The sequence below is a fragment of the Staurois parvus genome, unplaced genomic scaffold, assembly GCF_062004578.1.
Source record: "Staurois parvus isolate SC_StPar_1 unplaced genomic scaffold, SC_StPar_1.0 ptg000044l, whole genome shotgun sequence".
NCBI classification, from domain to species: domain Eukaryota; kingdom Metazoa; phylum Chordata; class Amphibia; order Anura; family Ranidae; genus Staurois; species Staurois parvus.
The window spans coordinates 106,776-129,837 of NW_028317840.1; the positions used below are offsets into that span (position 1 = coordinate 106,776).

Below are 23,062 nucleotides of genomic sequence, written 5' to 3' on the forward strand. Positions count from 1 at the left end.
CGGGAGCCGGTACTCGGATCTGTCATCGGCCGTGTCCGAGGTGCACGGGCGGTGACAGATCGCACTGCTGCGTCGCTCTGCAACCGAGCAAACCGCGCATGTGCGGGAGCACGCCAAATGGCGTGCACCCGGAAAGCTGCAGCGCTTTTCAAGCCGCCAAACGGCCATTGGCCGGGCGGCTAATGGTTAAAGGCATAAATACTGTACAGGGACATGATTAAAAATGAATTTGTAAATGCACTGAAAACCAATTAATCCGTTCCAGAGGTCAGAAAAGAGTAAAAAATTTTCTTATCTGTACACAACTCTTTATAAGGTGCACTTTAAAGGCATAGTACTGTACAACAACATGATTAAAAAAAAATTGTAAATGCATTGAAAACCAATTAATCCATTCCGGAGGTCAGAAAAAAGTAAAAAAAGTCTTATCTGTTCAAAACTCTTTATAAAGTGAACTTTAAAGGCATAAATACTGTACAGGGACATGACTAAAAATGAATTCGTAAATGCACTGAAAACCAATTAATCCATTCCAGAGGTCAGAAAAAAGTCAAAAATAGTCTTATCTGTTCAAAACTCTTTATAAGGTGCACTTTAAAGGCATAGTATAAGGACATGATTATAAAAAATTTGTAAATAATCAATTAATCCATTCTGGAGGTCAGAAAAAAGTCAAAAAGTCTTATCTGTTCAAAACTCTTTATGAAGTGCACTTTAAAGGCATAAATACTGTACGGGACATGATTAAAAAAAAATTAATAAATGCATTGAAAACCAATTAATCCGTTCTGAAGGTCAGAAAAAAGTTTAAAAAAAAAGTATTTTCTGTTCAAAACTTTTTATAAAGGCATAGTACTGTAAAGGGACATGATTAAAAAAAAATTTGTAAATGCATTGAAAACCAACTAATACGTTCGTATTGCAAAAAAAATTAATAAACCGAGGCATTATTTCCAATGGATTTTCATTCGTATACCGAAAATTATGTTAACCGAGGCGTTCGTAAACTGAGGTACATCTGTACATTAGTGTGATGGTAAGTGTGAAGAATGCTTCTTACACTTGTGGACATTGGGAAGAATTACCCCCTCCTACAGAGAGCTAAAAAGGTCAGTGGTGTCAGTGGGAACTTGTCTGAGAGGCAGAAATGACTTGTTTTTCAAGAAGCCCCTAGCAACCTCTGGAGGTATCCTGGATTAGTAGATTTAGACAGACTTTACGTAAGTGACTAACAAATTATAGCCGAACTCCAGATAACACTTTTTAACCACTTCAACTCTGGAAGATTTTACTCCCTTCATAACCAGGCCATTTGTGCTACTTTAACTGGTAATTGTGCGGTCGTGCAATGCTGTACCCAAACACAATTTATATACATTTTTTTCTCACAAATAGAGCTTTCTTTTGGAGGTATTTGATCACCACTGATTATTTTATTTTTTTGTGATATAAATGAAAAAGACCAAAGATTTTGATAAAAAAGACAATGTTTCACTTTCTGCTATAAAACATATCCAATAAACAATAAAAAAAATCTAATTTCTCCATAAATTTGGCTAAAATGTATTCTGATATGTCTTTGATAAAAAAAATATCCCAATTAGTGTATATTGATTGGTTTGCGTGAAAGTTATTGCGCCTACAAACTAAGGGATGAATGTTGGATTTTTTTTTTATACTACTAATGGCGGCGATCAGCGATTTATTGACACTGACTAACTGCCACTGACATCATCAGTGACATTAATACAGTGATCAATGATAATGCTATACACTGTCACAGTACTAATGACACTGACTGCGAAGGGGATAACATCCTGGGCAATCAAGGGGTTAAATGTGTATGTCCAGGGCAATGGATTACAGAACGAATGATGTTTTCAGTTTTCGATTGAAAAATCGTTCAGAATTTGACCCATGTATGGCCTGCTTAATGTGTGTAAAGTGTGCTACTTTTCTGAAACAATCGGCAGGCTATACATGGGTTGAATTCCGAACGATTTTTCAATCGAAAACATCGTTTGTCCTGTAATCCGATGGTGCCACCAATGATTTCGAAAATCGGTCGTTTTTCATTCATTTCAAGCATGCCCGATAAATTAAATGAGGAGGAACCATGAAACCACTAAGAAAGCAAAAATCGGCCGATTATTCTTAGGTCTGATTTTCAAACGGAAAATCATTCGAAAATCGACCCATGTATGGCCAGCCTAAGGCAGGCCATACATAGGTTGAATTCCGAACAATTTTTAGATCAAAAATCTAAAACATTGTTCGTTCTGTAATCCGATGGTGCCACCATTGATTTAAAAAATCGACCCATGTATGGCCGGCCTAAGTTTTGTATTCCTGCAAAGCAACTGACAGATCACTTCCTGTGTACAGTGCTCTGTGCTAAATGTCAACACAGAGCTCTGGCCTGTGCTTGTATACAGCTACCATTAATCATTGGCCAGGACCAGGGGCGGACTGACAACTCATGGGGCCCCCGGGCAATAGGGGATCATGGGGCCCCTGTGTCCTTGCCCAAACTCAAAAAAGCCTATGAAAAAGGTACCAGGGGCATCTCATGGGGCCCCCTACTGACCCCGGGCCCTTGGGCAGTGCCCGAGTTTCCAAATGGTCAGTCCGCCCCTGGCCGGGACTTGCTGACAGACTCCTGCTGTGTGCAACAAGTAGAGAGGGGGGCGCTTGCTTCCAAAATCTGGAAGTAGATAGTGACTTACCCATACGTTGCTTTGCCTACAGCGTCCGCCCATCCATAGTACATTGCGGGTGAGTGATTGTAAAGAGGTTAAAGCAGTTGTAAAGGCTCAAGGTCTTTTACCTTCATGCATTCTATGCATAAAGGTAAAAAACCTTCTGTGTACAGCAGTGTCCCCAGTCCCCTCCATACTTACCTGAGCCCAATCGTGATCCAGCGATGTGCATGACAGCCTTGGCTGTCCCGGGTCTTTGCCTTTTCATTGGCAACCAGTCAGTCAACAAGGAGAGAGAGGGGGTGGACACATAAAGCAGCAGGTGCCCCCATAGCAAACTGCTTGGTGTGGGGGCACCCGACAGACAGGAAAAGCCAGGAGAGCCTGCGGGGAACCCGAGAAGAGGAGGATCCAGGCTGCTCTGTGCAAAACCACTGCACACAGCAGGTAAGTATAGATGTTTGTTATTTTACAAAAGCAAAAAGAAAGGCGTTCAACTGGCGGCCCTACAGCTGTTGCGAGACTACAAGTCCCATCATGCCTCTACATCTGGGAGTCATGCTTGTAACTGTCAATCTTGCAATGCCTCATGGGACTTGTAGTTTGGCAACAGCTGGAGGGCCACCAGTTTGACACCCGTGCCTGAGTTTAAGGAGTGGCAGAAACTGTTTTTTTCCTTTTGGGATAAAGGTTCAACCTTTGTAACTGCCACTTGCTGCACAGCTTGGTCTGTTAGGAAGTGGAAAAAAAACAACAGGTAAAACATTAAGTTCTGAGGAGACGCACAAAAACAAAGGCTGCGGTGTTAGTGTACTAACACATTTCTGGTTTTTCCTTTAGTACCATGTTAAGAAGATGCAGTCATTCATGAAAGGAAAAGACGACAACATGCGGAGCTTCCCCTAAGTACAAAGTCATAAGACATGGCACTACTTCAGGGGGTGTGAAGCATATAGGACATAGCACGGTGTGATTGTTTTGGGAATAGCTGGGAAGGGCTTTTAGTGACAGAGGAGGAGCATGTCTCTGGGACTGAACTAGTGTGCTGAGCTAGTCGCCTCCCTGGTCCCATGTACAGTCAGTGTGTCTCTCTCCAGATCTGCATGTACAAGGCACAGACCTGCTGAAGTGTACAGTGCCGGTGTGGCAGGAGCTCTGTGCCTGCCCTTCACACCCCATGTGTGCTGGCTGGGCACACATTGATGGACGCCCTGAATGTCACCGAGCACCTGCTGCTGCTGGCCCTTGTGTTTGGTAAGGAACATTTTCTGCACTGATATCTGCTTTATGAACTGCAGCTGTGTTGTGTAAAACCACGTAAAGTAATAGCAGTAAATGTAATATTAGCACAGATCAGGTGACATTCACAGCTTGTGTTTCAGAAGGCTTTCAGTAGTTGCCAGGCTTTTATGTCAAATTAGAAAGTCTGCATGTGTTTCTAATATATATTGAGCAAACTGTGTACATACAATATATATATATATATATATATATACACACAGACTCAACGGCCACTTTATTAGGTACACCTGTTCTATTGGCATCTAGATGTGGTGAAGACGACTTGCTCAAGTTCAAACTGAGCATCAGAATGGGGAAGAAAGGGATTTAAGTGACTGTGAACATGAGTAAACTGTGTATATACAGTGTATATATACTGTATATACACTCTCCGGCCACTTTATTATGTACACCTGTTCAATTGCTTGGCAACACAAATTACTAATCAGCCAATCACATGGCAGCAACTCAATGCAGTTAGGCATCTAGACGTGGTGAAGACGACTTGCTGACATTCAAACTGAGCATCAGAATGGGGAAGAAAAAGGATTTAAGTGACTTGTACATGGCATGGCTGTTGGAGCCAGATGGGTTAGTCTGAGTATTACAAAAACTGTTGATCTACTGGGATTTTCACACAGAACCATCTCTAAGGTTTACAGAGAATGGTCCGAAAAAGAGAAAATATCCAGTGAGCTGCAGTTGTGTGGATGAAAATGCCTTGCTGATGTCAGAGGCCAGAGGAGAATGGGCAGACTGGTTGTTGCGACATTCATGATGGGATCAGAATTTGGCATAAACAACTTGAAAGCATGGATCCATCAATGGTTCAGGCTGGTGGTGGTGTAATGGTGTGAGACATATTTTTTTTAGCACTAGCAAGGTGTACCTAATAAAGTGGCTGGTGAGTGTGTATATATATAAATATATAGTATATCTCAAACAATGACAAGAAAGTTGCAACACTCAGTCTTCTTTCTTGTGCTGAAACATCGTTGTTATTGTTATTATTTTGGAACCTGGATGACTTCCAGATGATGGCACCAAAGTGGTGAGACAAGGAATGCAACACACCTGTTTGTTGATAATATATATCTTGATAATCTCTCTCTCTCTCTCTCTCCCTCTCCCTCTCCCTCTCCCTCTCTCTCTCTCTCTCTCTCTCTCTCTCTCTCTCTCTCTCTCTCTCTCTCTCTCTCTCTCTCTCTCTCTCTCTCTCTATATATATATATATATATATATAAATGTTCAGGGTAGACAGCACCTGCAACTATTATAGTTGATGCACACAACCACAGCCTTGCTTTCCAGGCTCAATATGTAGCAAAAATCCAAAATCGGGGGTTGCAGCATACATAAGATGTATTTAAATGTCCATCAGGCAAAAAAGTTACAGTTTGGCTACAGTTTCAGGCAATAAGCCCTTTGTCAGAACAAGAAGATAGATCTGTAACTTTTATGTCTGATGGACACTGTTTTTTATACTGATGGGGAGATTGGTAATGATGGCTTGTACCTAACGGGGATATAATGGGTGTTTGTACTGAGGGTCTGCACTTGGGGGTGGAGGTGTCTTTACTGAGTGTTTGTTATGGGGGCTGTCTCTGAGGGTCTGTACTGGAGGGGGGGGTTATGATGATGTCTGTACTTAGGGTCTGAACCTGGCAGGATGGGGAAGTCTTTACTGAGGATGTATACTTGGACAGGTTAGGGAGGATTGTCTGTACTAAGGGTCTGTTTTTGGTGGTGGTGGTGGGGGGTGTTTGCATGGTGGGATGGAAGGAGGATTTAGGAATGTTGGGGGGGTCATTCTGTCCTGCGTGGTTTGTAGGGGGGGTTGTTATCAAGGGGTCTGTGTTGGGGGCTTGGTCCATGCCAAGGGGTCTGCACTGGGTGGTCAGTCTGTACTGGGGGGGGGGGGTTGCTGCTTGTACTGAGGGGTCTGTATTGTGGGTCAGTCTGTTCTGAGGGGTCTGTGTTGTGGGTCAGTCTGTTCTGAGGGGTCTGTGTTGTGGGTCAGTCTGTTCTGAGGGGTCTGTGTTGTGGGTCAGTTTGTTCTGAGGCATCTGTGTTGGGAGGGGCAGTCAGACTGTGCTGGTCAGTGTCAGACTGTGCTGGATGGGGTCTGACTGTACTGAGGGGTCTGTCCTTGGGAAGGAGGAAGGATCTATGCTGAGGGTTTTGTGTTGAGGGGAATCTGTACTGAGGGGTCTGTGCTGGGTAGGAGGAGGGATCTATGCTGAGGGTTTTGTGCTGAGGGGAATCTGTACTGAGGGGTCTGTCCTTGGGAAGGAGAGGGATCTATGCTGAGGGTTTTGTGTTGAGGGAAATCTGTACTGAGGGGTCTGTCCTTGGGAAGGAGGGGAGATCTATGCTGAGGGTTTTGTGTTGAGAGGAATCTGTACTGAGGGGTCTGTCCTTGGGAAGGAGGGGGGATCTATGCTGAGGGTTTTGTGTTGAGGGGAATCTGTACTGAGGGGTCTGTGCTGTGGGGATTGCGTTGGGGAATCTGTACCTAGGGGGTAGGCTGGGAAGGATTGTCATGCACAGCTTTTCCAGATTCTGTCTGCTCCAGTATTGATAAACTCCTCTCAGTGTGTTTTACATTTCATACTCCTGACCACTGCACATTATTCACTAAGGTAGGCTGTGTGTAGAAAAGTATATGTAATGGAACAGTTTCCCTTTATGAGTGTGCTGAGGTGTGTACATGTCTGTTAGGTCTTTGATCACACGAGCTTTGGTCTCTGAAGATTGATCTGTGTTCAGATTGCTCTTCAGAGAGCATTTGACAAGCAGTGAGGAGGCATTGTATCACATTCTCATCGTCTGTTTTAACCCCTTGAATCCTGTATGTGGTTACAGGATGCTTGCAGAGTGACCTTATCCCCCCAAATTACTGCCATAGCCATGACGCAAAGCATGATGGCTATGGCATGTGTACACGCCTGGCCACTGCCTCTGCAACTATAAAGAGGGTAGCGGTTTGTGGGGTGTAAAAGTGTGACCCTGACCCGTTTCTGAAAAGATTACATTCCTGACTGTTCTGCTGATCCTTCAGCTTCACTACTTTGTGAAGTAGTGGAGTCACTGATTTAGAACAAGCCAGTGCAGTCAAGACTTTGGATCTGCATACTTGTTTAGGGTCAGAGGTTCAATGACCTAACTATTTAAAGCTGAACTCCAGGGAAATGTCAATACTACTCTTGCAGTGGTGTTATTTATTTATTTAAGGTACTTATATAGAGCCGTTAATTTACACAGCGCTTTACATATATATTGTACATTCACATCAGTACCTAACCCTCAAGGGGCGTACAATCTAAGGTCACTAACTCACATTCATATACAAGGGCCAATTTAGACAGGATCCAATTATCCTACCAGCATGTCTTTGGAGTGTGGGAGGAAACCGGAGCACCCGGAGAAAATCCACACAGGCACAGGGAGAACATGCAAATTCCAGGCAGGAGATGTCATGACTGGGATTTGAACCAACGACCCTAGTACTGCCAGGCAGAAGTGCTAACCATTTAACCACTGTGCTGCCCGGTGCTCCCCCCCACACTGCAAAGGTTAAAATGCTTGTTTATGTTTAGGGTGCCATTCAAAAGCAGGTTATCCTATTTTATCCTCTCCCTCCCCTGGTACCAGTGCTCTCCTCTTCTCTCTGAGTTATGTGGGATGGCCCTTGACGTCCTCACTCAGCCCAGGTTCACACTGATGCGGTGCAGAATTTTCAGCATTTTCTGTGTGAATTCCGCACTGCATCAGAATCGCACCCTGTTCAAGCGAACCGCTACAGGTGTGTATGTTAAGTTAACAACACCCCAAAAATGGTCCACAATACTCGGTGCAATGTGCAGAATCAGATCAAATAGGTGTGAATACCCATGCGATCCGATGCTATTGTGGACCAAAGAAAGGGTCCTGCACCTTTTTGGTGTGGGTGCGGTGCGATTACAGCCATACAAAATGTATGGCTCCAATGGCACCACACACAATTTGAATGTGATTTGCACAGGAATGCAGTGCGGTTCCTGTGCGAATCACATGTGATGTACCGAACCGCACGTATGTGAACCCCAGCTTACAGTGCAGGACTGTTGGTTCTGTATTGTATGTGAGGACATCAGATTACCCGTGACCAATGGAAAGCTGAAGACAAGGAGTTTTGAAGAACCCGTTCCATGGTAGAGAAGGAAGCCTGCAACAGTGAGAGATAAGGTGAATTAACCTGTTTTTTAATGCTATCCTATACAAAAATGAGCATTTAATTTTTGCCATGGGTGTGCAGCCCTATTGCAAAGCTAATTTTAGATTTTTCCTAGAGTGCAGCTTTGAAGCAGTATTAAACCCAAAAGCAAACACTTAATATACTGCAGCTTACCAATTCTTCGATGTGCTGGCTGCAGGGGCGGACTGACCATTTGGAAACTCGGGCACTGCCCGAGGGCCCGGGGTCAGTAGGGGGCCCCATAAGATGCCCCTGGTACCTTTTTCATAGGCTTTTTTGAGTTTGGACAAGGACACAGGGGCCCCATGATCCCCTATTGTCCGGGGGCCCCATGAGTTGTCAGTCCGCCCCTGGCTGGCTGCATTAGCTTTCTTTTTTAAGATAGGTTCACACTATCGTGGCTGCAATTTGATAACATTTTCAGCCTGACAGCCAGGTACGGGGTCAGTAATGGCAGCACAAACATTTCATTCATCCCCTGTAAGAACGAGGGTATTCTCCTGCATCAGGTCTACAGGGTATTCCCCACAGTTTTTTTATTTGGCTACATAGCCATGTGCAGATCAATATACTTAATAATGCAAATTGTGTTTAATATATTTTCAAAAGAAATGCTAGGCTTTGAGTGAAATACAGTACAATTCTTTTAGGGCTAGTTCACACCAGCATACGGTGCAGGAAACCTGCGTTCTGTGCACGTTTCCCACACTGCATCCAAACATACTGGGTGTGTGATCTACTTCAAGTATAAGTGTATTCCCAACACTCCAAACGCAGATCACAAAATGCAGTGCATTTGCCTGCACCGGATTGCATGGTACCGTAGTATTGCAAATTGCATGGTACCGTAGTACCATGCAATTTGCAATCTGATGCAATGTATTTTTGAGAAGTAGTGCATGCACGTTTTTTATTGTGATCCAGTGTGATTTCACATGGCACCGAATCACACAGGAATCGCATAGGAACGAGAACCGCATTCCAGTGCAATTCAGGTGTGAACTGACCTTACATTACATTGCTATTTTCCTATAGTTCTCCTTTTACAAAAAAAATATTAAATGCGCATGTGGCACCCTCCTAGATAGGTGCTAGGATTAGTTAGATTTAGTGCTGTCTCACTGTGTTCAGTGGAGCTGTGTGTGTTTTTGTTTGGTAAATTTAGCTTGCCTTGCTGTAATCAGTGTGGCCATAATTATTTATTTCAGGTACTTATATAGCGCCGTCAATATACGCAGTGCTTTATATATATTTTGTACATTCACATCAGTCCCTAACCCTCAAGGGGTGTACAATCTAAGGTCCCTAACTCACATTCATACATACAAATACTATGGACAATTTAGACAGGATCCAATTAACCTACCTGCATGCCTTTGGAGTGTGGGAGGAAACTGGAGTACCTGGAGGAAGCCCACACAGGCACAGGGAGAACATTCAAACTCCAGGCGGGTGATGCCGTGGTTGGGATTTGAACCAGCAACCCTAGTACTGCCAGGCAGAAGTGTTAACCACTAAGCCACTCTTATTGTGTTAGGTACATTTTTTTTAACAGATAAAATTTTATTAAACATAGTGCAATGTTGCACATATAGCACAGAGAAAAAGCAAATCAGTCACATGTCACTTCAATAGTAATACTTCCATATGGTTATAACAGATCATCATATCCAAGAGATCTTGCTAATCAACTATGAGAGGTAAACAGGGAGAAGGAAAGGGTAGTAGGGAAAATGAAAGAAAGAAGAATGGGGGGAGGGAGCTGAGGGAAAGGGGAGGAGGGAGGAGAGAAAAAAGGAAAAGGATGGGGAGGAAAAGAATACTGTGAGGAAGTGAGAAGGGATGGGCAGGGGAGGGAAAGGGAAGTAAGAGAAGTTGAGAAGAGAAAAAAATCAGTGTATCAGCTAGTCAAAAGTAAGGTTCCTAGCATCAACCCAAGCTGACCATATTTTCCTGAATTTTTGAGCCAGTAGAAAGGAAGGACTGCATTGACCATAGACCTCCAAGCTGACACTGTCGGAGGGTCCTCCAATTTACACTTAGAGAGGATTGTAATCCTAGCATGGTATGCAGCATAAAATAAAAACAGCTTCTGGTGAGAGGTAGCATGGAGATGATTAGTTATGCCCAACAACAGTAATAAAGGATCTAGGGTAATAGGAACAGTACTGATCCTGTTTATGTCTGCAACCTCCGCCATCCAGAAGTTCGGAATGTGAGTACAAGACCAGACCATATGTAAGAAATTACCCACCTCCACTTGACATTTAGGACAATTTGCTTGACCACTACGGTAAATGATCGATAGTCTCTGAGGAGTGTAATACACTCTATGTAGGAACTTGAGTTGAACTAAGGGATCTCTGGCTGAAATAATTTGGGGAAGATATTGCTGGATATTCCTCCCAGTCCTCACTAGTCAGTGCAGACAGGTCATAATACCACATATTATATAAGCTGTAAGTCTAAGATATATAGAAAATAATGATCTATATGTATTTTGAGCAGTTAAGCGTTTTTCCACTGAATGAGATTCCATAGTGATGGGATTAGGGAAATTCGCAGGCTGTAGCTGTAAGAATCTGAAGAACATCCAGGAGGGTAGGTGGAATTGACTTTTCAACTCATCAAAGGTGAGCAGATGGCCTTCAGGCATGATATTGTGCAGGGTCCTGATGCCATATCTAGCCCCAGACCTGTGGGTCCAGCACAGACTGCAAATTAGCCAAATTTGGGTTTCCCCAAAGTGAAGTGTGAGGAGAAATAGTACCCTTTGCACCCATAGCCATCATGACCTGCCTCCAAACCAGAACAGTGGCCTTCATGGGGGAGATGATATAAGGACTGGACCGAGGCCCTCTATACACTAAATTGCTAATCTCTGAATAGGACCCCAATAAAGCTGCCTCCAAGTTAACTGGCGAGTTAGAATTAATTTGAGCAAACCACAACCGTACTGTTACCTGCACTGTGGCCCAATAATACTTTTTAAATCAGGGAAGAGCCAACCCCCCACCAGACAAGGGAAGTTGCAGGGTAGTCTTAGCTACTCTCGGAGTTGATCCCGAGTAGTCTATCTAGTTCTCTGTGAAGGGACTCTGCTCTTGTTGCTCTAAAGCAGGATTCTCCAAACTATGGCCCGCTAGTTGTTGAGGAACTGCAAGTCCCATGAGGCCTTGGAAGGCTCTGACAGCCACAGGCAAGACTCCCAGAGACAGAGGCATGATGGGACTTGTAGTACTTCAACAGCTGTAAGGCCATAGTTTGGAGACCGCTGCTCTAAAGGATGAAGCTTGGGTGCTTTTATTGATTTTAGTATAAGTCAAGTACACAGTTTCCTATATGCAAGGACTTTTGCTTCAGCTCTGCATTTCATTGTTTCTACTACAAGCCAAGATCACAGTTTGCTATATGCAAAGACTTCTGCTTCAGCCTGACAGAAAGGAGATTGCTGTCCTCAACTTGTACATACTATAGTTTCTGTTTTTGGAGTATCCCACTCAATTCCTTCAACCCTATCCAAGTTCTCCAAAAATAAAAACAAAAAAAATAACATTACCGAGGAAAGAATGACTGTGTTCCTGTGCCTGGCTGTGGGGCAATCCACCGGAGAAGAACCTGGGCAGTTCTTCCCGTAGGAGTTCTTCTCCTACGGGAGTAAGTGCTACACAATTTTTACAGGTAAAATACCCATTGGTTATTTTTTTACACTGCAACCTGTAAGGCATTCCCCAAATGATCAGTAGATTGCAGGCACAATGCCTAGATCCTGCAGACTGTCAGTACACTGTGTCCGAAACAGGCAGGCAGTTACTGAATGGCAGGAAGTATCAATGGACTAATAAAGCACTCTCCAGCACCCATAGGACTCATGTACACTGCAGCTGAGAAACTCACGTTTAGGAGCTGTTCAGCGTTTTTTCAGCAGCCCCTGAACTCTCCCTAATGTTTTCCTATGTGTCCATGTACACATCTTCATTTAGTCGTTTACAGGCATTTGAGTTTACAATCGTTTTTTTGAACGCAGAAAACTTGCGCTCAGCAGCCGATTTTATCAGCGTTTCAAACACAAAACGCTTGTAAATGCGACTAAATGCTGCAAATCGTGTTTATAAGCGTTTTAAATTTTTTCCAACTCTTCCAGTTCCCAATGCTGTCCAGAGCCTTTTTTCATCATGAAAACTGCATGCAAAGCGTTTTCAAGGTACTCAGATGGATAAAACACTGAACACACCATGAACCTATGGAGCTTGTCACACATTGAAATGACCAATTCACACCTCAGACCTCTCCCACCCTTGGAAACAAAATATATGTTAATGACATTCAAATTTCAAATTCCTCATAAAGACCCCCTCCCAGGTGGCCTTAAATACTCCCTCCACCAGACACCTTTCCCAGCCTTGGAAACAAAAGAAATGTTAATGAGCAACTCACACCTAAGTTAATTTCAACACATACTGCTATCTCTGCTTCTACTCTGTATATTTCTCTGAAACAGTCTGAAATAGTTAATAATTTACCACTTTTCAGTGCCTTCTGGGCATTTGGGAGGTTCTCCTGTGCTTATTTTTTTAAAAACGCTTCTAAACACAAACGCACATAAACGCATTATGCAAATGTGGCTAAAGAGACTTTTTAACCTACGTTTTCCAGCAGTCAGTTTCCATCATTCAGAAGTGTCCCGTGTACAGTTTATTGAGAGCTACAACTCATCAGCTGTGGAGGCCAGTGGTAGTTCATTCATTTACAGAGCTCTGGTTTTTTAATTTGTGACAATGGGTTCTGGGAGAAGATCACCTGGCCCCATCCCTCAGGGTGAGGGGATCAGGGGGAGAGGCTGCAGGAGCTGGAACATGTTACACCATAAATATGGACTGAATGTGTAACATGTTACAAAGGTGACCTTATCCTTTCAGTAATATAAAAAATAAACTAAAAAAATAGCTCTATGAGGAAGACAGATCCAGAAACATCAGAAACTGTCAAATAGCCCCTGACATTATTATACAGGATTTATATAGTGTCAACAGTTTGCACAGCGCTTTACAATATGGGGGTAGACATAAGTTACAATACAATTTGGTACAAGAGGAAACAGAGGGCCCTGCTTGTTAGAGCTTACAATCTATTATTATTATTATTTATATAGCGCCAACAGTTTGCTCAGCGCTGTACATTATAAAGGGAGACAGTACAAGAGATAGTACAGTAACAATACAATTCAATACATGAGGGGTTCGAGGGCCCTGCTCCTTGGAGCTTACAATCTAGGAGGGAGGAGAGAGTGGTACAGGAGGAAATAGCTGTGGGGGATGGAGTGGTAGGAAGAGTGGAGGAGTTCAGTAATTAGCTGAGGACGGGGTAGGCTTCCCTGAAGAGATAGGTTTTCAGAGTGCGCCTAAAGGTGAGGAGAGTAGGTGATAGTCTGGATTGGGGTAGGAAGTTCCAGAGGATGGGGGAAGCCCTGGAGAAGTCCTGGAGATGGGCATGGGAGGAGGAGACCAGGGAACTAGAGAGTAGGAGTTCTTGTGAGGAGCGGAGAGTACGTTTTGGGTGGTATTTGGATACCAGATCGGTGATGTAGTTTGGGGCATTATTATGAATAGCTGTATAAGTCAATGTTAGCATTTTGAATTTTATCAGTTGGGCAATTGGAAGCCAGTGGAGGGATTGGCAGAGAGGGGTGGCGGATACGGAGCGGTTAGTAAGGTGGATGAAAAAAAGAACAAACAAGGGCGAACTCTCATCGTGCATTACCGTGGTATACCACGTATTTATTGAATGGACAAATGAATATATACTCACAAACCAACGATATTAAAAGCAGTGTAAAAAGGTCCACAAAAACAGTCACATGTGCTAAGTCTGTGATGCGGATGAGCTGACGCGTTTAGGGAGCTAAACCCCCTTCCTCAGAGCTCCCGAAACACGTCAGCTGACTTCCATCATCCAATCACATGCAAGCAAAAATGCTGTTTTTTTTAAAATGTTCCTTCCACGTGATTGGATATTCCTTGCAAAGTGAAGCTTTATCTCATTTACTAACTCTGGAGCAACTACACTTTGCAAATGGCACAGTTTATTTGTCTTTAGTAAATCAACCCCATAGTCTGCTCTGTTTGGCTAGTTTTAGACATTTGTAACTTCATCAAGAGTCCTCATTGGAAGACTTGCCTCTATTTCTTTTTCTTTTCGAATGACAATTCAGATTTGTAAATGTTTGCCTTACCTTTAATTCTGGTCGGCATGAAAATGAGTGAGGACACAGACAGCAAAAATAACCTGAGAGGGTCAATGACCCTTCCCTTCTTTATACAAAACAAAATTAATTTGGCTTTATTTACACCTTATTTACACATTGTATGTCAATTATCTCTAGCCTGTTCCTATTGATTGTAAACTTAGATCCGCACAAATGTGTTTCCTTGAATTCTGTGACACGTATTTACTGTGCCCTGTGAGTAGGCACTGCTGTGTCACACATTTTACAGAGCGTGCCGTCTGAACTACAAAGGTGCTGAGAGGAGGGTTTCAGGGGGTGGAGTCAGCAAAGGAATCAAAACGTGCAGGGAGCAAGGTACCATGGGATATGTAGTCCTTAGAAACAGAAATTAAAGTGGAGTTCCACCCAAAAGTGGAAGCTACGCTTACCCGCCCCCCCCCCCCCCCCCCCAATGCCACATTTGGCACGTTTTGGTAGGGAGGGGGGAGTGGTTACTTGGTTTTGACAGGTACCCACTCCCACTTTTGGCTCAGTTCACTGCAGCAAACTGAGACAGACGTTCGGGCCCCCCCACAGCCCTCCGGGACATTAAAAATGGTCAGTGTTGATTGAAAGAGTGAAGTTCCACTTTAACCTCTTCCCGCCGGATGTATGCATATATGCGGCCACTCGGAGGGTGGGCTTTACTGCAGAGAGGCAGCATATATGTGTCCCAAATGTAAATTTTTCTGTGCTGCATGTGCCTGGCGGGTACCGGATAGCTCCTGATGCATACTTGTGATCGTGAGCTTTCCAGTCATGTGACTGCTGTGACAGCAAATCACAGCAGTCACATGATTGGAATACCCACCTCTAACTCCCAGCATTCAGAACCTCTTAAAGGGCCGGTAGACGACAGTGAAAAGGGGTAAAAGGTTTAGTAAACCCAGGACCCTGCATTCACTATATCTGGTCTCCAACAGTATACAGAACATGGAAATGCAACTATTTTAGTAAATATAAACTGTTAAATACCTTTTCTCATCAACAGTTATAGTAGTCTTGTGACTTTTATCAGTGTCCATCAGAGCACCGGTTAAAGCTTGTAGGAGGCGCTTTTCTCTAGGAGGATTTGGATCCCCTGACATCAGACTGGACCGTGCTGATTGGCCCTGTGCTGATCACATGCACTCTCCAAAGAAAAATAAAAACTCTAGCAATACACACCAAACTGAGCATGTACAGTGTCTCCACATGGTATGTTCTATCAAGAGAAAAGAGGAAGACACTGGAAGAAAGGGAGGATCAGAGAAGATAGGATCAAATAACCTTTTTACACAATGCAGAGGATTAACCCCTTAGTTTCCACAGTGTGTATAACCAGCATGCTTTACTGCATATACAGACTGATTTTATTGTTGTGGGTTTAATAACACTTTAACCGCTTCCCAACCGCCCTATAGCAGATATACTGCTAAAGGGCGGCACGGGTGTGCAAAATCACGTATATATGCGTAAATTTGCATTTTTGGGTAGGGGGCGCCCTACCCGTGCCACATTTGTGGCCGCGGCTGTCAGTCACCGGGTCCTGGCTGGTGATTACTCTCCGGCACCCAGTGATTGACGAGAATCTTCGACGGCGAGAACAATTGTATGTAAACAATACAGTTCTCCTCCCTGTCAGCTCGTGCACATTGCTTTGGATGGCTGTGCACAGCACAGCCATCCAAAGCAGTGTGATTACAGTGAAGCACCATTACTCAGGAAAATTTTTTTTTTTCTCTAATCAGGTAAAAATGAACACTTTCATAATTTATCCCCAAATCAATAGGCTTGTTTCTGAAATGTAAAAGTTGCTGTGGTCCAGAGGTGATATACAGGTGTGAGGGCTGAAGAGGGTAAATATATGTAAAACTTAGGCCTCATGCACACTGACAATAATATTTAACTCCCCTAGAAGCCAGCAGTGTTTTGGCATTTACACACGTTTACCCGCGTCAAGCGCTTGGGTGTTAACTGCTTCCCGGCCGTCCTATAGCAGAAATACTGCTACAGTGCATCAGAGGTGTGCAAAATCAAGTATCTATACACGATTTTGCAGGTCCGAGTAGGGAGCAAGCGCGAGCTGCACGTGCACCCTACCCACGCCGCTGTTCGTGCCCGCAGCTGTCAATAACCGGGTCCCGGCCGGTGATTACACGCCGCCGCCCGGTGATTGATGAGGATCTCCAACGGTGAGGAGAACTGTATGTAAACAATACAGTTCTCCCTGTCAGCTCGTGCACATTGCTTTGGATGGCTGTGTACAACACAGCCATCCAAAGCAGTGTGATTACAGTGAAGCACCAACACACAGCACATAGTAAAACAGCACACAGTTAACCCTTTGAGCGCCCCTCGTGTTAACCACTTCCTGCCCAGTGCCATTAGTACAGTGTGAGTGCTTTTTTTTTTAGCACTGACCACTGTATTGGTGTCACTGGGGATGTTAGTGACTACAAGTCAGTCCCCCCCCCCCAGTGTCAGAATGTCTGCCGCAGTCCCGCTATAAGTGGCTGATCGCCGTCATTACTGGTAAAAATAATAATAAAAAAATTCCAGTATCTTTCCCGCCATTTGTAAACGCTATAACTTTCACGTAAACCAATTAATATACATGTATTGGGATTTTTTTTTTAGCAAAGACATGTAGCAGAATACATTTTGGCCTAAATTTATGACTAAATTTTTTTTACTGGACATATTTGATAGCAAAAAGTCAAAAATACTGTTTTTTTTCTCAAAAATGTAGGTCTTTTTTTTTTATAGCGCAAAAAATAAAAATCGTGATCAATTACCACTGAAAGAAAGGTCAATTTGTGGGCAAATAACCAACGTAAATTTCATTTGGAAGCAGTGTTGCATGACTGTGAAATTGCCAGTTAAAGTAACACAGCACCATAATGCAAAAAATGGCCTGGTCAGGAAGGGGGGTAAATCCTCAGGAGGGAAAGTGGTTAAGGAAAGTACAGAGTGTTTGTACCTTACAGAGTAGGCCATATTGAAGGTTCTGCTACCTGCAGTACAACAATTCTTCTTTAACAAGTCAGTCTACAGTAAAGTGAAATCCTCTTGATATTTACAGGTTATTGGACTTTAAACATTATCAATGTTCTCTTCAATGGTTTACTAAATAAGCCTGGAGGCGTGGGAAGCATAGCAAACCTTGGCTTTAAAAAAAGAAAACTAAAATGAAATGCTATGTGAAGAATGCATATGTTGTGACGTACAGCAGGATGAGAATGCTTCTCTTTTACATTTGTAAACAGAAGTATTCAGCTCTCACAATGTGTGCCATACAATACGTAAAAAGTGTTGTTTTCATAGGTCCTAATAACAATGCATTTTACTTCATAGACAGGGTTGGTTTTCTGCTCAGATGTTCTAGGTTAATTTAGCTTTAGGCCAGTCGCACACAGACGTAAGAATTTACTGATGCTTATGTTCAGGATCTTGTTGACAAAAATATCCTGATTAAAATGTACCGTAAAGACCTTGCGTAAATGCTCGCAAGTGTATACAAGTATAAAATTATTTTTCATTGCTAGTAACTCAGTATACACATATATAACATGTGACCTCAATGCACTGTTTAATTGGGCATCTATGTGGCAAATGAGGTTTAATGTTGATAAATGTAAGGTTATGCACTTGGGGGCTAAGAATATGCATGCATCATACATACTAGGGGGGGTACAACTGGGGGAATCAATGGCGGAGAAGGATCTGGGAGTTCTGGTAGATCACAAGCTTAATAAAGGCTTGCAATGCCAAGCTGCGGTTTCTAAAGCGAGCAAAATCCTCTCTTGTATTAAAAGAGGTATAGACTCCAGAGAGAGAGATATCATTTTACCCCTGTACAAATCATTAGTAAGACCTCATCTGGAATATGCAGTTCAGTTTTGGGCACCAATTCACAAAAAGAACATTGGGGAACTGGAGAAAGTACAGAGAAGGGCAACCAAACTGATAACAGACATGGAGGAGCCCAGCTATGAGGAAAGATTAGAGGAACTGAATTTATTCTCTCTTGAGAAGAGGAGATTAATGGGGGAATATGATTAACATGTGTAGAGTTCAAAATCGGTGTAGAGTTATTCACCCTGAGGTCATCACAGAGGACAAGGGAGTACTCTTTACGTCTGGAGGAAAAGAAATTTAATCTCCAAACACGGAAAGGTTTCTTCACAGTAAGAGCTGTGAAAATGTGGAATAGACTCCCTCAAGAGTTGGTTCTGGCCAGCTCAGTGGATTGCTTTAAAAAAAGGCCCATTCTTTCCTAGGTGTAGGTAAAGTTGATCCAGGAAATATCTGATTGCCTCTCGGGGGATCAGGAAGAAATTTTTTTCCTCTGCAGGAACAAATTGGACCATGCTTTGCTGGGTTTTTTTGCCTTCCTCTGGATCAACTGTGGATATAGGATTATAACTTTTTTTTTTGGTTGAACTGGATGGACTTTTGTCTTTTTTCAGCCAGACTAACTATGTAACTATAGGTGTATAAACACGCATACCTGCGTAAATGACTGCACTCAGACCTTTTCTATTTTTGTTTTATGGCTCTGTACTCATCGCTCTGTTACTGATCTTTACACAGCTGTGTGTATGGTTCCATAGACAATAATGCATCTATATCCAGATCAGTAAAAAAAAGTGGCATTTTTTACTCCAAAGTGCAAGGTGCCTAATTTGGTTGTTCTTGTTCTTTACCATCATATCTCTGACTTGAAGTTCAAGAACTTCAGCCAAATAAACAATTGAAATTCACTAATGTATAACTGTTTTACTTGTTAGAGCATATGTAATATTGTTCAGCTAGTCCTATGGTTCACCTACATTCCTGCCACCCTGTGTAGCTAGAAAGGTATCACTAGTAGTTTCTGTTGGAGTTCCCTTTATCACTTGTCTGCTCACCGAATTATAAAAGAGCATCATCAGATTCTCAATGCCTCCATCACCCCAGGAGATGGAAACTAGGAGAAAAGAGAAAAAGGGAAAATGAGAAGGAGGGTAGTCAAAGGAAGGAGGAGATGGCTTTGGAGGTGTCACCGAGCTGGAGAACTGTCCTCAACATGGACGCAGAAGACAAACGTGGGGGATTTTCAAAGATCATGACTTGTGAGATCCAATGCTTGACTTCCAAAAAGGGAACAGTCTAGATTTTCCATGTGCAAGCAATTACTGTACCTTTTTGGCTGCAGTAAAAATATGCCTGTCAACTTCAAATTGGTTTTTAGCACATACAGGGGTTGGACAAAAAAATTTAAACACTGCATGATTTACAGGTGTGAAAGTGACAACATGTTTTGCGGCGAAAGTGGAAGTGATGTTACACACTTTTGCTTCTGCTGTGTGATGAGACACCTAGCTAACAGGTAGGAAGCCTCACTTTCATCATTCACTGCAACGTCACCAGACTGAGATTGAGCTCTGCAGTCACCTTTGCAGCAATTGTTTTCTTATCCTGGGTCACAATCCTGCGCAATGTCCGTTTGTCTCTTTCGGTTAGTTGACCATGTTCACCTCGCTTATGCTTATCAGACGATGTTTTCCTGGGATACTGTACCTTGCGAAAAATGGCGAATAAATTGGCAACTTCAGTCACAGAGGCATCAGCTAAGCGGCACCAACAATTTGCCCTCTTTGAAGCTCAGTAAGCTCTGACATGACTAGTAGCCTTTGCAGTGAATAACGAAAATGAGGTTTCCCACCTGTTAGCTAGGTGTCTCATCACACAGTGGAAGCAAAAGAATGTTAAGTCACTTCCGCTTTCAACGCAAAACATGTAGACACTTTAACACATGCAAATCATGTAGCGTTTCCATTTATATGTTTAACGGCTGTACTTCAGACTATTTAGTTAAATGGGCCTCACAGGCATTTTTGCAAAAAGACCTCCCTGTGGCCATATAAATAATACGATAGGTGCTGTTCCAAAAATGTCTTCAGGCAGGTTCAGGAAATTTGGATAGTAGGCTGGAATTGTACGCGATATTCATGAAGGAATCAAATAACACCAAAGGAGGAATTTGTACTTGGCCTTCACTGCCAAAACATAGGCACAACAACCGGCCATACTGCCCCAAATCTAATTCCAGTCCTGGAATGAAGGAATGAAGAGGCTAGCGTGATGTGTCCAGAGTCTCTTGGATCATGCGTAAGCTGCAAGGGAGGACAGGTCAGACTCATTATACACCTGTGATTGCTTAAAACGTGCTTAAAGCGGAACTTCACCCAAAAGGGGAAGTGTGGCTTGTTTGCATTCTTCCCCCCTCCACTGTCACATTTGGCACTTTTTTTGTGGGGAGTGAGTACCTGGTTTTGACAGGTACCTGCTCCCACCTCCGGTCAGATAGTCGTGATGTTTGGCCCCTCCTCCCCCCCCCCCCGCAGCCTTCTGGGACACATCACAGGTCCCAGAAGAGTGGAGGACCATTCACAAAGTGCAGTGCGGCTGGCGTATGCGCAGTAGGAAACTGGTTGTGAAGCTAGAAGACTTCACCGCTGGCTTCCCTTACCTACGATGCCAGTTGAAGAATCGGCTCGGGGGAGGACATTGCTGGATCCCTGGACAGGTACGTGTCCATGTATTAATATAAAGAAGAAACATTGCTATCATAGTTAGGTGCAAGCACCTGATCTTTCAATATCTCCGTCTCATTTCATATACACTGTAGAGTGTGGATTTTAAACCAAAAAGCTTACGAAAACAAAATTGCAGTTGACTAGTGCAGACCTGCCAGAAAGTGTTTTTTAATAAATCCTATGCGGAGTAATAATCACTAAATTAGTGAATGCAAAATTGTATTTATTAGATCACATAGATCTTGAAAAAGGTAGACATTTTATCAGCAGCACTTTTGTCATGCTGTCACAGCGTGAGGAATGTACTGCCGATAACTGGCAGCTGTCACAGAACAGATCGGCCCTGATGGTCAGTGCCCTGCAGTACCACCCAGCAATGCCTCCCACCAGTACCCATCAGTGCCTTCCACTTGTGCCCAGCAGTACCACCCATCAGAGCCCATCAGTGCTCCCCAGCAGTGCCACCCAGCAGTGCTGCCCAGCAGTTGTGCCCATCAGTGCTGCCAGTCAGTGCCATTAGTCAGTGCTGCCAGTCATGGCTGTCAGTCAGTGCCGCCTATCAGTACCCATCAGTGTTGCCTATCAGTGACCATCATCCATCGCTGCATATCAGTGCAGCATCATCAGTGCCTCCTCATCAATGCCCACCAATGCCGCCTCATCAGTGCTACCTCATAAGTGCAGCCTATCAATGCTCATCAATGCTGCCTATCCATGCCACCTCATCAGTGCCCTTCAGTGCTGCGTATTAGTGCAGCCTCATCAAGGCCCATCAGTGAAGGAGAAAAATTACCTGTTTGCAAAATTTTATCATAGAAACAAAGAAAAACTTTTTTTTTTTTTTTTTTTTTGTTTCAAGTGCAAAATATAAAAATAAATAAAGCTACGGTATTTGCAGCAGACTTTTGTTTATTTTTTTTTCTTTGGGTGGGGGGGGGACTGGAGCTCCTCTTTAATTTGAAGGTATTAGAAAACATCAGTGAAGTTTATGTTTTTCCTTGAGGGTATCAAATGGGGGAATAACAAGTTCATCATGAATTATGTTATTAAGTACAGGTTGTGACAAGGCCAAGTTTTAGTGGCTAGCTGATTGCTAAAGCACAGTGGAAACTTTGGGGTTGATTTATTGAAGACAAATAGACTGCACTTTGCTCCTGAGCTTAGTAAATGAGATCCATCCAAAAAACGGGGTCCTGTACCTTTCCTGCGGGTATGTTGTGCGAATTGAGCCATACAAAATAAATGGTTCAAATCACACTGCAAAAGAATTGCATGTGTTTGAACAGGAATGCGGTGCGCATTCATATCACATGTGGTTTCCCGCACTGCGTCACTGTGAATCAGTCCTGAATGGGCAAGGTGATAGTGAAAGCTAAGACGAAAAGCCTGAGAACTTTATGCTGTCAGATACCTCACCTTGCTGTTAATTTATTTTTTTCCCAGAAGGCTTGCTGAAGTTAGAATTCTTTAAGAAAAATGCTACTCAAAATGGAAAATAAGTGAGTTTCAAATGCTCACTTTTCAGATTAGAATGAACCTGCTCAACTGAACTAAAAATGAAGAAATAGAAGTCATTTTGGTTTTTCTTCAGTATGACCAGTGTTGCAGTGATGTGATCAGACATTTTGCCAGCAGTCTTTAAGTGCCAGGATGATGGCCTCCTGCGCATGTCAATCCTGTGCCGGCCAATGAAGATGCCCAAAGACCGGACTCAGAAGATGCTAGCGCTGGTGAGGGACCATTGGACAGGTCAGTATTAACCCTTCAGTTCTTCTTTTAATGTAGTGGCTGCATTCGTTTTCTTCTCTTTTATTTTTACCCGGTGATCCAACCAGTGATGCACTTCCTGTCTTAGGGCGTCTCCACTAAGACACAACAGGGAGGAAGGAGCAGTAACTGAGGAGAGAGTAGTCTTAGATGCACTTTTTACGCACACAGTCATATAGAGAACTGAAGGACCCCAGAGGGAGAGAAAGATTTCACCTGACTGGCCTCAGGTAAGTAAAATGGGCATTTG

General features: G+C 43.2%; 1 protein-coding gene across 1 annotated transcript in view; it reads left to right on the forward strand.

Moving 5' to 3' along the window:
• The first annotated feature begins 3,759 nt into the window (after nt 1-3,759).
• The window catches only part of BTC (betacellulin), a 106,344-nt gene continuing 87,041 nt past the window's right edge, over nt 3,760-23,062 (forward strand). The window contains exon 1 of the mRNA XM_089663690.1: nt 3,760-3,953. Within this exon, the coding sequence (XP_089519816.1) occupies nt 3,902-3,953 (52 nt within the window). The 5' untranslated portion in view covers nt 3,760-3,901. The remainder of the gene's footprint in view (nt 3,954-23,062) is intronic.